Genomic DNA, 16,882 nt, shown 5'->3' on the forward strand with positions numbered 1-16,882 from the left:
GTCAAGAAAAGATAAAAAATAGTGTTTGAGGAGGATGACCACTGAGCAAATTGCATTGCAGTTTTGAAGAGCACATGAACACTATTAAGACGATTTATACAGCACCTAATTTTAGGTAATAAGCAAAAGAACAAATGTAAACTAAGAAGTGAAACCATCATTGGTGGCAGAGCTCTTCTCCCTCAACTCAAGCAATAGCAACTTGAACGGATTTGGATTTTGGAGGAGGGTGCTTCCCAACAACTACAGTCAGAACCCCATTTTCGCATTTAGCTGTGATTGCAGACACATTGGCATTCTCAGGCAAACGGAACTTCCTCAGCAAATTCTGAGGCCCTCTCCTCTCCAGCCTCAGATACTTGCACCCTTCATCATCTCCCTCATGGCGTTTCCTCTTCCCATTGCTTCGTATTACTAGTGTGTTCTCATCTTCAACTGTCACCTGCAGGCAAAACGCATACTCATTTCAATACAACATCACACCTTAACACAATCACCAACTTATATGTACTTACACACACTAGAAATGAAGAATATTGGGAGTAGGTACCTGAATTTCAGACTTGGAGAGACCAGGAACATCCATGAAGAATATAAATTCCTTCTGAGTGTCCAAAATGTCCACTGGAATGATGCTAGAAACTCCTCTGCTCTCCTGGTGATCAGGGCCACGAGAAGAAGGAAAAATGATCTTTTCCACGGTTTCAGGAATATGGAAAAGATTGTTCACTGCAGCAGCCAAATCCACGTTTAACGAATCACCATATCTGCCCATCTTCAATTCTCACACACCAATGCAACCCACAAAAACTCGGATTCTGAATTCACCACCCAAAAGAAAAAAATCAGTAAAGAACACTTGCCATACCAGAACATCTCACAAAAAAATACAACCCCAGAAAGCATAAACATGCAAAGGAAAAAAACATCATGGGATTTACCAACCTATGTTTGTGATCAACGAGAATCTAGCAGGGATTATGTTCGGATGAAGTTAGTTAAGTGATGATTGGTTGTGCAAGATTCATGCATAGAATATAAATAGAAGAAGTTTGCGAAGAGCAAAGAAAGGTCTAGAGGAATTGTCCACACCTTCTGGAAACATCCTCTTCACTTTTGCTCACACGTGGCATTCTCTGGATAGCTGTGGAAAGTGGAAGTCCCTTCTTCTCTCTGTACGTGTCGGAATCACATATATAGTTCAAAAATATTCCAATGACATGTTCATCCTTTCATAATTTCATTTCTAAGTTTCCATCAACTACAAATTGGTTAATTCTACGAAATTAGCTCAATAAAATTTTCTTACCAAGGTTGTTCATTTTTCATGTATTAAGAATAAATGACACCAATTTAAGTTACAACATAATGTTGCTTGAATGAGTTATTTAACTTAATTTTATGAATCTTACAAATGTCACAATTTTAAACACTCTACACAAAAAATCACACAGATTTAATGTTTGTTAAAATGAATATATACGTTAGTTTTATAAGACTTAATGTTTTTTGGGTAGATACTTACATTTAAAACCCACACTAATAAAATAGTAATCACTTACCTTTTCTCAATACATAAATAAAATAATAATTTTCAATTTTAGAAGAGCGTTCATTTATAAGACTTAATAACCTATTTAAGCCTAGTCACATTGATTAACTTTGAACAGTCATGAAAATGACCTTAGTTACTCTTTTAAGGAGGCATGCAACATGGGAAACATGGGAGGGTTAGTATCCTATTTATCTACATAATTGATTCATACATATATGGAGTCAAAGGAACAAGAATGATATTTTTGTAAAAGTTATGGTTATTATGCGATTCACAACTTATATTGACATTGTTAATCCGGTTAAGAATGTTTCTTCTTTTATCTTTTAATTTTTTAAAATAAGCAAGTTATTTTTTATAATTTTAGATGGTTTTGTAATAAGAATGTTTTGTAGGTAAAATGTATTTTTAGAATAAGAAATTTGGAAGAAAACAAATTATTCTAAAATACTTTTTTTTTGGAACATATTTTTTTGACTTCCATAATAATAAATCTGAAATTCATAAAATACGTTTCGAATATGGTATTTTGAAATGATTGTGGATGGTCCTTTTTAGAAATAAGTTACTATTTTTTTTATAATGTAATATGCATACACTCTCTCATTTTATTCTGGATTTTCCATTTATGTAAATATTACAGATTACCAATTTTAAAAAAAAAATTGAATCATAGCTTCTTTTCCAACAAACAAAACTTCCATAATGATCCACTAACCACCATAAAAAAAAGTATACATATTTGTTTATTTCTCCTCAAAGTGCATTAAAATCACCAAAATTGTTGAGAATACTTACCTTCCCTTCTTCTCAACAGTGACAATGAAAATGACAAAAAGAACTAGACACTGTACTTGAGTTCTTAAAACATCCTAGTATTAATTTTGTCCACGAGTGAAGGAATCAAAATGTAGCATGTACACCCTCCTGTTAATGTAGAACATATATTTAAGTCCAACTTTAGTAATTAGGGTAATCTACATTAAATCATTTCATGCTTCACAATATTTGTGTACAAATTTGAGTAATGAGTCTAATTTAGAGTAAAAAGTAATTTAAGTGTCTATATATATATTGGAAATGGGTTATCTCATTCTTCTAGAGTTTTATCTTGAAATCATACATGTTTTATTCTGATCTTTAATATAAAAAAAGCATTTCAAAAATAATTGTTAGTCCATTTTATAATTTTTTTAAAACTATTTATGTTAAGTATTATGAACATGTTTATTTTTTATTAATAAATAATAAGAAAATATTTTAAAAACTTCTAATAACAAGAATAAAGTTGGTATATTATTAACCAAAGGACAAACTAAATTAATTATCTTTATTAGTTTGTATGATTTTATTTAAAGTGCATTGTTCTAAATACCAATGTTTTTTGTTTTCATAACTAATGTTTTTGTAGAAAAAAATTGGAGATTCTAACTGTTGGGTAAAGTGTACCATTAGAGGGATATATTTAATGTTGATGGTGAGCTTTGGAAGAAACAAAGAAAACTACAAGCTTCAAAGTTTGAATCCAAAAATTTGAGGAATTTCAACACAAAAGTTTGCAGGAAGTGCCTTAAAACTCTCAACAATTATAGAGTCAAAAAGAGTTTTTTCTTGATTCTACGAAGCATTGGAGGCTGCAATTGACCATGGTTTGAAAATGGTGATGAGACTGATTTTATTCTCCATATATTTAAATAATAACTAAATATAGAAATCAAATATACTTAATTAGTCATGTATTGATTAAATTAAATATTAATTTAAAAATTTAAAAATTATTAATATTTAAAATAGTTTCTATTATTAATAAAAATTTATAAAATAATTTCTAATTGATATCTAAATTAAATACTAATTTAGAAACTATTTTATAATTTTTTATAAATAATAAAAATTATCTTAAATACCAATATTTTTTTTAGTTTATAAAATAATCTTTAATTTAATTAAATAATAATTAATTATTTTGATTTTAAAATTAATTTTTATTTAATGATTTTTTTTAGTTAAAGAAAATGCTTAATAGAGATATGGTCATGTTGATGAGAAACTTTGCTTAGAACTCAAAGGTTTTCAAGAGAATTGAGAGAAGGAATAGCACATTTTTCTTGGGTCAATCTCACAAAGAGAACCCTGAATCATTTAATCCAAGAGTAGAACAATTTTCAAGATTTTCCATTGTTTTTTTCACTACATGAGGTGGTTGATAGTTTTTGAAGTTTTGTGGGAGAAACATGTACACTGACCAAGTTTGGGAAAAAGGTTAAGATTATAATGAATAAATTAATATAATTTTGGTTATATATAATTGTAGAAAATCTTAGTAATTTAGTGATATTAGTAAAAAAAATAATTATTTTTAATGGCTTAAATATATTTTAATTTTTATAAAATTAATGAATTTTGATTTTAGTCTTCATAGAAAAGAATTTTTTGTATTATTATTCTCTTAAAAAACTAAAATTTTGTTTTTATCCATATTATCATGTGACATCTAGATAAAGAATGATATGTTTAGCCCAAAAATCAAATAATTATTTTATACAACACTTTGAGGTACAAAGTTATAACAAAATTTAGGAGTACACTAGTACTTAAAATGTATTGCACTTAAAATAAAACGATTTTTTTTATTTTATATAAGAATGACATGTTTTTTTTTACAAGAATCAAAATTAAAACATTTATACTTTATAGGGACCAAAAGATATTTTTTAATTAGCTTCATTCCATGAAATTAAAATGGTTTACTTTATTAATGACACTTCTATTTTTTACAAATTTTATAAAAATGCATGTTGAAGTCAAATTGAATAAACTTTCATATACCAAAAACGAGATTCTAAATATCATAGAAAATTTGAGTTCACAAGTAAAAAAAAAACTGTATTATTAAAAGACAATTAATTAAAGAAATAGTTAATGCATGAAAAGTAGCTGTCATAAAAAAATTAAAATGTAATATTAATACAAAACTGTCAATGAAAATGACTAAATTCTACGTTTTAAATGACTACACAATTACAAATTAAATTTCTTTATGCATTTGTAAAATTAATTTTGAACTAGTGTAATTTATGTTTGTATGTTTATATTTTAAAAACAAGGTACAAATAGATTTTGGTAATTTTTTTTACTAATAAAAACTACTGTTTTAACTCAATGAAATTTAAATTTACAATCAATTACTTAAATACGTGGATATTTACAGTTAAGTAATGTTTTAACGCCCATCTAAATGATTGAAAATAAATCCAAACACGCCAAAATCATTAATAATTAATAATTAAAGAATAAATACTTTATTAAATAAACAAACAAAGAAATAATATATTTACTCACTTAATTAAATAATATTTTAAAAACTTATTTATAATTTTTATTAACAATATAAACTATTTTAAATAAAAATAATTTTTTAATCTGTAAAATAATATTTAATTTAATAAATATAGTAACTAATTATTTTTATTATAAAATTAATTTTTATTGAATGATTTTTTTATAATATATTAATGTGTTTCACTTCTCACTATATTGTCTTATTATATTGTCTCACTCTCTATTCTTCACTCTATTCTTATATTTAAATAAAAAAAAAATTATCTTATAAATTAATTTTATGAAATTCACTTATACTTAAAATTCACTTAACACGGAAAAAAATAAATATAAAATAAACATTTTAATCACATAAAAACATTAGCAAAAAAAACACAAGAACCTGCAAGATACATTTCTGTTGTTGACTGCATGAACATATCAGGGGAGCAAGATTTGCCCCTAAAATATATCCTTCAGAATCACTTATCCTAGGAAGTGTTTGGTGTTTTGTCCACTAATCAGTTCCCAAACAGCATATATGCTCTGTTTAACTTCCTAAGATCCTTATTATAAGCTCTTCTCAATAATAGTTGAACTAACATGACCTTTATATGTTTATATTTTCATGGCACATGCTTTATAAATAGCATACCTTGATGTGATCAACACATTTTTTTTTATTATTTCACTCACAGCATATAAAGTATAAAAACCAAAAGGGTTAACTTCTATAATTAAATTAAGTAAAAAATTAAAATAACCAATGTGCACATTGAAAGGTTTCAGTAAAAAAAAAGAAAACATTTTGTTTTTGAATGTATAGGAGTAGAAACAAACAAGGATTGTGCCTCTTAGGTTATGCTACATGAAAAGACAAAATCACTACCTAAGTGTTTGATATATGTCTGCTAATTAGTTCTCAAACAGCATTTATTCTGTGTTTACTAAATTGTTTAACGCGCTCTGTTCAGTTCTGGTTGAACTGACAATGATTTTGACATTTTGTATAGTAACATAATTTGGTGGCACATGATTTAGGCTTTGCAAATCCTAATGAGATCTTCATATTTAATGCATTTCTTATTATAGAATAGAAGATGGTCCATGCCCCTAAAACTAATCTTGTCTTGGATACCATCCCAGTCTTCTGAAGCACATGATCAGTTAATAAATGTTTTGTTCAAAAGATTTGAGACCATGTTATTTATTAAACCATCATATTAAGGGAAGAGGGGACTAATTTTCTGAAATACCAACATAGCTATGTTGGCTTTTAAGATTTTTTTGGACATAACCATGATTTGCTTAAAAAAACACATTTTGGGAGGCAAAGAAATAAAAATGTACACATATTTCAATGCCAAAACTAAACATGATACATTGTCGAATCCCTTCTCTTAAATGTATCCAGGATCAAACTACCAAGTTAAAATTTCAGTGTTTCACTCTTTGTTTCTATCTGAGTCTCAAACATTTTGGATTTGTGAATAATGAAGCTTTGTGGCCATGATGATATACTTTTATTAGATTGGCCTAAAAAATAACAGTGAGAGAGAATGATGAAAACTGTATCTGTATAGGCAAAGAGAAGGAACTAGATAGTATTAGTTTTATTTCTAGGAAATATCACTAGGATTAGGTGGGACATAATCATGATTAGTAAAACATTCTCATAATCATTTATTAAGTGTTTTAAATGTATCTTGACGTGGTCGGTCGGTCCCTAATATCGAGTGACTGACTCGTTTGGTAAAAGATAAATTTGATTGGAGTTATTAACATGGAACATTTTAAATTTGCTGGTAGAAAGCAAAAACAGAAAAAACATGGTGTCCATTAAAATGAAAACGTAGAATGAAAAGGCTAGGCTAGAATTGAAGGTGTTGACAGCAACAAGAAGCATCAGCTTAATAGGTGGAATTGGGGCTATTGGACCACTGTGTTGTATGTGAAATATACATGAATTTGGCCTCTGCCAAGGCTCTTGTGATCTATGATTCACACTAGTGTTGGACCACAAACATTACTCACACATATGACCCATGGCGCATCCTAATTTATGTTTCCTCTTCAGAAACTCAGCATATGCATGTGTTTTTTGTTTTCATGAATAAGGTATGCACGAAAAATTGACAAAGATTACTATTTTTAATTGTGGATATTAATTGTTATAGAATTTGAATTAGAGGGAGCTCACATAAATATCACAAGTTTGGTATACAAAATTGATCTGTATACCTGAGAAGTTGTTCACTTCTGCTAAGAAATCTCATTAGTTGTCCTTGAAATTGAAGTTTGAAGAAATAGACAAAGTATATAATTGGAGTTTTCAGTGCTCTGTTAGATGAGGTTCCTAGGCCCCATATGCATTTAGAACCTTGCTAATGGTACCTCTGTACCAAAGAAAGCTAGTAAAGTGTATGCATAAAAAGGACAAGGATGTGGGCACCAACACTTTGTAGTTTGTGAGGAGGTAGATGAATTTGCTTAGTTTGAGTGCATTTCACTGATGGGATCCTTGCTGGCTTGCTAACCAACCAACACCTTAATTTGTTGCTGTTTATGATTGCATTCTATGATGCTATTAGCAAACAAAAACAACAAAACCAACATATATACCTTGTTTTTCATTTCAAATCCAATACGCATTAATTTTGTTCCTCTCTGGTCTTCTTAATTCTTTTCTTTTTATCATAATCAGTAAACTCCTGTTGTTGTAATACATATTTCCAACCACCTAAAAGAATTTTTTTATACCCTACAAATATTCTCATTATCATCTCTTTTCATTTTTGTAATATAATAACAAAGATTCCTATATTGTAAGGTTTTAGTGCTGTGACTTTCTAGGCTGCTTTACAACAAATGGTTGTTGATGTATACTTGATTGCATACCTCAGGCCTCTATTCATATTATAATAATACACAAAACCTGAAACTGTTATTAAGGGTAAGTTTTGTTGAAAAGAAAAACCGTAACAACTTTCTTGAAAATGAACTTTTTAAGGAAGGTTTTAGTCAAGTCACTTATTTAGAGTTGGAGGGTTATTTTTCTTGTACAGAACCATTTCCAACTGAACTTATTATAATATAACCCCCTAATCCATGTAGTAAACATGATACATCACAGCAGTTTTTGACAACTACATCATTCAGCAGTTACTAAAATGTTTATCAGATTGAAACGTTGTAACAGCAATGCAATCATAAAGGCGGTTTTAGTGTAAAAAATTAGCAAAACTTGGTTATCTGTCAGAAGAAATTGATGAGAAGGTGGAGTCCATAAAATAGTTTCTGTTATTAAAAAAATGGTAAGGAGAGGGAAAAGTGAAAAATGTGATGGTCCAGAAAAAAAGAAGGCATGCATGGAAAAGAGGAAGAGGCAAAGGAATTTGTCATTTTGCAAAGGTTGCAAATCCCAAACACCTCACTAGAGGCCAAACAAAAGAGCAACTGGTTTTTCCAATTCTCCACCAAATATCTCATTCTTAGCTGTGTCCTAAACAGTGGGCCATGCACGTGTTTAAACCCTTCTCATCCCATCATTCACCATACCCTTCTCTGAATTCCCCTCCACCCAACCCCCCTTTATAACTGAACCTTCCCTCACACCTTCCCATCACTCATCAAACCGACACACCTCTCCCTCTCTCTTTTCATCTCGTTGAGGCATTCATCAAACACCTTTCCAAGATGGCCAAAGTGGGAAAACTAACAAAGCTGAAGTCAGCAATCAAGAGATGGCCCTCATTGACCAAGCTCAGCCGCAGCAACAGCTCCGTCTCTTCCAACAAAGGACTCACCGGAACATCCTCTTCATCCAAGGAACATGCACATGAACAAGAGCTTCATGCTGTTTATGTTGGCAAATCTAGGAGGCGCTACCTCGTAAACTCCGAAGTGATCGACCACCCTGTGTTTCAGGAGCTTCTGGATAGGTCTTCTTCCTCTCATGATGATGGGGTGGTGGTGTCCTGTGAGGTGGTGCTGTTTGAGCACTTGCTGTGGATGCTTGAGAGCGAAGAGACCCAGTTGGGGTCCATGGATGAGCTGGTTGAGTTCTACTCTTGTGCATGCTGATCCACATGATGGTATCCATCGATGCTGACACACCTAGTAAAACCTGACTTTGATTGTTTCTCATGTGGTCGCACAAACAACCAAACCATTGGCCATGACTTTGTGAATTCAGATTGATTCAATGTTACATATGAAAAAAAAAGTGTTGTTGTTGTTGTGTAAAGTGGGATGTAGTTGACATGAATGTACTATTCATTCATTGTTGTGACTTTCTTTGAGCTTAATGAATCCAATGCCAATTCGAATCACCTGTCTCTTTTCTTCTTTCTTTACTTGAAAACGACACTAAATTCAAACAAAAACTATCATTTAGTTAAGCATTAATTATTTATGATTTAAGGATTCTCAAAGCCACCCAAAAATTAACCTCAAACATAGGTTAAATTAACTCCTCAAGTTCATACTCAAATATTTTCTGTATAATTGCTAAAATCATAAATGATGATTAGTATTCGATTTAATTCCATATGGGTATTACATTTTTTAAATAACTTTGTATACTAGAGGGACAATGAAACAATCATGCCTATTTACATTTATGTGCACCTACATAAAGAAGTCAACCCAAAGATCAATATCTAACCTATCATGTAGGATCTATGTTCAGAGCCTTTAGAATCAGACACCAGTTAATAAATAGACATGCCAAGCCACCATTATGTCTTGTGATAAATTTGTGTACCTAATAGTTTTTTCTAAAATTATGGATTATGTTTAGTTATTTTGTAGTACAAATGAAAGTTTATACTTTCATTTTACTTTAGTGATTAAAAATATAAAAATGAATTGATTTTGATATCTTTTATATTTGAAGTGATTATGAAATTAGTTGAATTGACAGGCTTAACTTATGTGACAGAAGTTTTGGTGGTGACTAAGATTGGTGATGGAATGCAGCAATATGATAAAAGAGAATATTATTGGTAGGTTTTTGGCACCAATAAGGAAGAGGTATAGCACCTAGTGCTTCTTGCTTGGGGGTAAAGAGAGGATCATTAGGCCACTTACTTTTTACTCATTAATTATAAATGTTCTGGTTAGTTGAGTAACTGTCATTAATAATTGCATATCATACTTCTTATAATGGTAATCACAGTGGCCGACATTGGTGATCACATAAACTTTAAGTTTATGTTTCATCTACTTTCACTCCCTCCTTCCCTTGCATTCCTACAATATATAACTTATGCACTCATTAATATCTTAAACTATTGTTTCAATCTCAAGTTCATTGTAGAGACAAAAGAGAAAATTGTATTTAACGAAAGTTTGTTTTTAGAACAACTTTTCCATTGTTATAGTTTTATTCTTAATGCTTTGTTTGGATTAGAGCAATTAGAGAGTGAATTTGAGACGATTTAAAAAAAAGTGTGAAAAAAGTGAGGTTGTTTGGATTAAGGTAAATAAAGTGGAAAGTGTGAAGGAAAATTTATGAAAGTTTGTGAATGTCTAGAGAGATGCAATTGAAATTATATATTTTTTAATTGATAAAAGTGTAAATTTATAAATTTATCCTTATATTTAAAAATTATTAAAAAATTAATTTGATTGATTTTTTTTAGATTATAATTTTTTATTAAAATATTATTTACAAATTGAAATATAATATATAATGTATTATATTTATAATATGATTAATTATATTATTATTTTAATAATTTTGTTTATATTTTTTGGTTTAAATTGTAATTTTAGTTTACATAAAAATGTATAATAATTTGAGTTTAAAATGAAAAAAAGGGTAATAGAGTAAATTACAAATAATTAATTATATAAATATACATATAAAGCTTTTTTTGTAAATCTCTTATAAAATGTGAAAAAAAGTTGAAAGTAAAAACAATTTTCGTTTTCCATGATTTTGACCTTTTATTATTCTCTTGATCATTGTGCATTAAACACCCTCATTTCTATGCTTGGAAACAAATGAAGAGTAAAATACGCATCAAGAAATTAAAAAAAAATTATTAATTATCTTTAACTTCAACTCTTAAACTATTGAAACTATTAAGTGTACCACATTCATGTCGAACGAGGATGCTCTATGTATTAATATCTTAAACCATATTATACTATTTATTATAAGGATAAAGGAGAAAAGTGTATTTAACGAGAATTTTTTTGGAAAAACTTCCATTGTCACATATTTATTTTTAAAAGACGTCTCGAAAAATTAAATGAAAAAATGTATTTAAAAATTATTCTTAATCTCAATTTCTAAGCGATATAAAATTATTATACTTATTAAAAAAAAATAGTATTAATCGTATGTCGAATAATTGTGGAGGTTTTCAAGTATATAGAAGTATATACAAGTATGGTTTACGTCATGTAAATTTTTTTAATTGCTTGTCCTACATGTTCCTCAAAGTGTGTGATGTTGGATACCATGAATAAAGAACTTGGAAACATATTAATAGTATGAATTCTGATAGTACACTACTAGATGAAAGCTTTCAACCACTTTTCACCAAGCTGTGATCCATTTCCAAGCTAAAAAAAAGTGGTAAAGTAAATGAGATTTGTGGTTGACAAGAAAAGAAAGAAAAGTGGGAAGAATGAATATGTTTTAACTACACTCACGTTTTCATTATAAGCAAATTGATGATTTCTTAATTAGCTCAAACATTAATGGATGTTCCCAATATCTGATACATCTAATTGGATCAGCCAAAGAGAGTGACGTTTGACTTATTTTTCTGTCATCAAGTGTATTTGACCACACATTAAGAATAAGATTCAAAGGATTAAAAAAAGTGTTGCACATTGAGGACCTCTCTTGAATTCAATTAGACATCAAAATCCAAACTATAAGAACATGGGGATCAGAATTAACACACGCAAGCATAAGTGCTTTTGATGTTATTGTACAAAGAAAAAGTGTGTTGGATTCGACACTAACTATGATCTCTTCCGAAATTACAGGATCTAGTCCTAGCATTTGTTGTCTTTGTTTTTCAAATCTTTTGCTTATGAAATAGAGATTTTGTGTTTTTTTATAAGATTGCTTGGTTAAGACTCTAAATTTTTTGGTCCCATGTGATTCCTAATAAAGAGGGTAAGCAAACTCAAAAATATCATCCTTTTTAATACCTATTTTTCTTGCCAAATTTTGTTGTCCAAACTAAATGGTGTCTTAATAAGTTGGGAAAAATCTAATTTTTAGCTTTGATTGTAATTATATTTAAAATTAATTTTCAATATTTTTCTAGAGGAATAAATATGAATGTCAAATTAAGAAAATTATTTGAAAGTCCTTTATGTTTTTTACATGCATACCTAATTTTGTTTTACATATTATTTTCAATTTTATTATTGAAATATAATTTCAGTACTCGATGTTACCCTTAAAGTACAATCCAATTTTTATATGTAGAAACAAAGTTATATTGTAGTAATAATAAGGAGAGACTTATCCCAAAAGAAAGAGATTTTTCTTAAAAAATTAATTAAAAAGGGTGTAGTACTCTTTGATGTTAACTTTTTTACTGAACATAGTCTCTGAAATTCTAGCTGGAATAGAATTTAAGATTATAGTTTATTTTACATTAGGTGCATGCATAATTCTGAACATCTCTTTTTCTTCATCTGTGTGCTGCACAACTCTGTTAACAACTGTAAATGCAGCCCAACTAGCCTGTCTTACTTATTGACAGATAAGGAGTGGCAGAGTTCAATTTTTTTATTTTTTATTTTAATTTTACATTCCATCAATAGCCTACAACAAGTGTAAAATATAATTATAATTAATAATTAATAAACTTTAACATTATTTTTAAATTATTTTATAGGAGTCGAGACAGTTTCGGTTCAAGGTCATGATTTCTTCTTTTCTTTCATTTTTTTAAACTTAAATTTCGACTTTCATATATCTCTAAAAGTCTTTTTAAGATTAAGCAAGTGTTTGATATGTGAGTATAATAAGTGTTACAATAATAACGTATATAGTTTATTTTGATTGTTGTATTTATTTATATAATCTTTATTATCTTTTGAGTTAAAATTATCATAAATATCATGATTAAAGTTATATTATATAATTATTTTTTTACGATTTAACACTTATGTGGTCAGTCGATACGAATACTGAATATCCTAAATATACATCAATCTTATAATTGTGCTTATAAAAGATAATTGTGTAGGTTAAAAAAATATTTAAAAATTATAGATGAAAAATGGTGTGTGGTGGCTGCTAGGAGAGTTGAGGCCCACAGCAGGACACAGGTGAGAGAGATATAAATTTTGATAAGATTTGGTTAAAGATTTGAGCTTACTAGTTGTGAATGAATTGATAAGTGTAGGGCATGTGCATCATCATTGTCTCAACTTCATATGCTATAGATATGCAACAAAAACAATGGACATTGCTTGGTTTAAAATAAACAAGTTATTGCATATGTATTCAATTACGTAATCTTTTGTTTCTACATCACAGCAAGAAGAATCATGAACCATGAAATATGACGAAATGCTTAGAAGAAGAAGAAGATGGATACAAAAACTTATATGTGGAAAGTGCTAGCTGTTTAAAGGTGTAGAAACCAATCATCATGGCCCAAAATAGTAACTATCACTTTCTTCTTCATATTTACATTTTTAGGACCAATTTTAAGTTTTTTTCCCTTTTGTCATTCTCTATTTAAAAACCTTTTAAATGGATAAGTCTTTTGTTATTTCAAAACTTTAATTCCCACATGAAAAAAGTAGTGTGCACTTCCAATACAATGATCTTATTTTTCAGCTTCATCATCACATTTTGGTTTAGTGGATTTGTATAATTATGAATAACAATCCTTTCTTTATTTCCAATAAATAACAGATTATTAACGGTCATATTCTCAAACAATTATTAATGATCCCAGTCTTCTTCTGCTGTAGTTGGAGGTGTGGTATCTAAAGAAGGCATTATGATGTTCAAGTTATGATTCAATATTAGGAATGAGTCATCTTCTCAAACAATTACTAATGGTTCTAGTCAAAGACTGCAGTGGAAGGCAGGGTACCTTCAAAACGCTCAAGTTAAAATTCAATATATATGATGATTGGAATATTAATTGTTATTAAATGTATATCTTTATTTCGTTGTTAAACGTATATCTATAAGGATAATAAGGTAACTAATGTTTGACACAACTTATGTAGTTAATATTGTGATTAAAATGAGATTTATCTTTGAATAATCGATCACCTTCAAAGGTTTGATCATATATGTGTAGTCAGAGTGGTTCGGGATGTGTGTTTGACCACTCACATAACAAATATTAAAACTTTTATTTTGACTATTATATTACAATAAATCATTATTTTTATGAGATATTTGAAATTGAAATTTTCTTAGTAATTTTATTATTTTTTTAATTACTTTTAAAATTTGTTTGAACCAGCTTGTATATCTATAAATTATAAAGAACAAATTAATAATATTAACCTAATGAACCCATCTCAGTTTATTTTGAAGTGTTAAACGCGAAAAAAAAAAAAAACTAGTTCATCACATTTCCACCTTATGTAATTACAAATGTTATGTTAAATTTGTGTTTGATATCTTACCCCTAACTTTTGTTCCCTGGTTCAAAGACAACACTGGTCAAATTGTCATCTTATAGATTCTACAAAGAAATATTGAAAATTAATTGTTTGTAAATATGTTTGTTTAAGAGTTTTTTCTTTTTTAATTTTTAAAGGTTTTATATTGAAAACATAAAATTCTTTAATGTTTTAAACAATTCAAAACATTTAGCGAAACATATTTAGTTTTTCCAAAATATATATATATATATAATAAAAAAATAGTGATAAAATATTATCAAACTAATTAGAAATAATTTTAAATATGATTTTTAAAATAATTATTATAAAGTTCTTATTTTTAATTATACATTACAGTCAACTATTACATATAAATATTGTTTTTATTTTTAGATGTACAATCAACTATTACATATAAATATTGTTTTTATGGGAAATGTTCTTTCAAGGTATTTTGACAAGTTGACTTATTTATAAATGGATTGTCGAACTTTATTTTATGGAGATCCAGAGATAATTTATCTGTAGAAGATTTTTAAATGTTTAATTAAGTTAGTAAGAGTTTAGAGAGATATAATATTGAAATGAATATACATGTAAAATTTATATTGAGTGTACACCTTATAGAATAATGTTGTATTTATAGGTTTTGAGTGTAGTGAGATATTTGATTATCAAATATTTGAGTGATTACTTTGTTATCAAATATAGTATTTATTTATGTTGTAACAAAATTTAATTTTCAATTTGCAAGTGGTTTAACTTAACTATTATATTCTCAATCTTTGGTATTGGGTAGCTTGGAAAAATATTTTTGGCCAAGCTTTTTAGAAAAGGGATTGTATTTTCGTGACTAGCCTTATGTTAAACTTTGCGGTCATTCGTTTAGCTTGATGGTCCGAGCTTATCTAGCTCGATAGATCGAGTTTAGTATAATTGAAGTAATTAAAACAATAATTCTTACTATGAAATGATACTATTAAGTTTTGTTTTGGTCAGATGAATTTTGATTTGACCTTGTTCATTTTTTAACGTAGTAATCAAATTACTTTAATTCTATTAATTGAGATAATTAGATGACTTTGATCCGATTAGTGGTGATAACCGAATTATTTTGATGTGATTATATTTGTTAATCGAATTACTTTGATTCAATTGTCTGATGACTTTGATTTGAGCATCCTGTGATTACTTTGTTTTGATGTCGAATTACTTTGTTTTCAAACATATTAATCGAATTACTTTTATCCTATTAGTCTAGATAACTAGATTACTTTGATATGATTAGTGATGATAACTAGATTACTTTGATATGATTAGTGATGATAACTAAATTACTTTGATCGATTATATGGGTTAACCGAATTACTTTGATCCATAATTGAATAACTTTTATTCGATTAATTATGATAATTAGATAACTTTGATTTGATAAATTGTGATAACCGAATTACTTTGATCCATAATTGAATAACTTTTATTCGATTAATTATGATAATTAGATAACTTTGATTTGATAAATTGTGATAACTGAATAACTTTGATTTGATCGTGATAATCGAATAACTTTGATTTGATTAATTGTGATAATCGAATAACTTTGATCTAATTAATTTTGATAATTGAATAATTTTGATATGATTAATTGTTATAACCAAATAACTTTGATTCAATTGTGATAATCGAGTAACTTTGATTGTAACCAAAAAAACTTTAATTCGATTAGTTGTTAATTGAATAACTTTGATCCGATTATTAGTTGTGATAGAAAATACTCATTCAAACATAAAAAATTACTTAAATCTTCTGAAGATTATATAATATGGATAATTTCATATTGATCCATTTCAAATAACATAACATCCTTGTGACCTTCGGAGTCAAAAGCTTTAATATTGGTAGGAGATGCAAAAATGTCTAAAGGAGTCACCAGATATGATGTATGTCATTTTAACCCGTTGACATGTATTTAATTCCTTGGATGAGAGAGACCTGGTTATTTCCAATCCTTCGGATAAAACTCATCCTTTATTTGGAAGGACCATGTCTTTAAAGGTGGTATGGCATAATTTTGAAATTTAGAGCAACACCTACTAAAATATGCGGTTGGAAACCATACCTGTTGGCTGAGGTGAAACAAAATCAATTGTTCCTGGACCAAAATACAACTGAGGATGACGTGTTCCAAATAGATGATACCAATCATTCCAACTTTGCATATGAGAAAATTGAGCATGTAGAATAGTCTTCCTTTCTTATTTTCTTTATGCTACCACAACATAGAAAGACTTTTGTCCAATTATCTTTTCATTAATTTCATTCAACATTTTATTGGCTCCTTCAAGAGTACATAAACCAATAAAATCACAACCCTTGTTGCGTCCAAGAGCA

General features: G+C 28.5%; 2 protein-coding genes across 2 annotated transcripts; one reads left to right on the forward strand and one right to left on the reverse strand.

Moving 5' to 3' along the window:
• Positions 1 to 24: 24 nt before the first annotated feature.
• Positions 25 to 1,167, reverse strand: LOC137818391 (HSP20-like chaperones superfamily protein). The gene is made up of 3 exons (XM_068621794.2): positions 946 to 1,167; positions 551 to 818; positions 25 to 442 (listed from the first exon to the last, which is right to left on the reverse strand). Exons 2-3 carry the CDS (start codon positions 773 to 775, stop codon positions 188 to 190), a joined length of 480 nt encoding a protein of 159 aa, XP_068477895.2. The 5' UTR covers positions 776 to 818; positions 946 to 1,167; the 3' UTR covers positions 25 to 187.
• Positions 1,168 to 8,389: 7,222 nt separating this feature from the next.
• LOC137819475 (SAUR-like auxin-responsive protein family) lies at positions 8,390 to 9,208 on the forward strand. Its single transcript, XM_068623339.2, has one exon. The coding sequence runs from the start codon at positions 8,573 to 8,575 to the stop codon at positions 8,957 to 8,959; it is 387 nt and encodes a 128-aa protein (XP_068479440.2). The 5' UTR covers positions 8,390 to 8,572; the 3' UTR covers positions 8,960 to 9,208.
• Positions 9,209 to 16,882: the final 7,674 nt, after the last annotated feature.

Source organism: Phaseolus vulgaris, chromosome 10, assembly GCF_051622355.1.
Source record: "Phaseolus vulgaris cultivar YP4 chromosome 10, ASM5162235v1, whole genome shotgun sequence".
In the NCBI taxonomy this organism is placed as follows: Eukaryota; Viridiplantae; Streptophyta; class Magnoliopsida; order Fabales; family Fabaceae; genus Phaseolus; species Phaseolus vulgaris.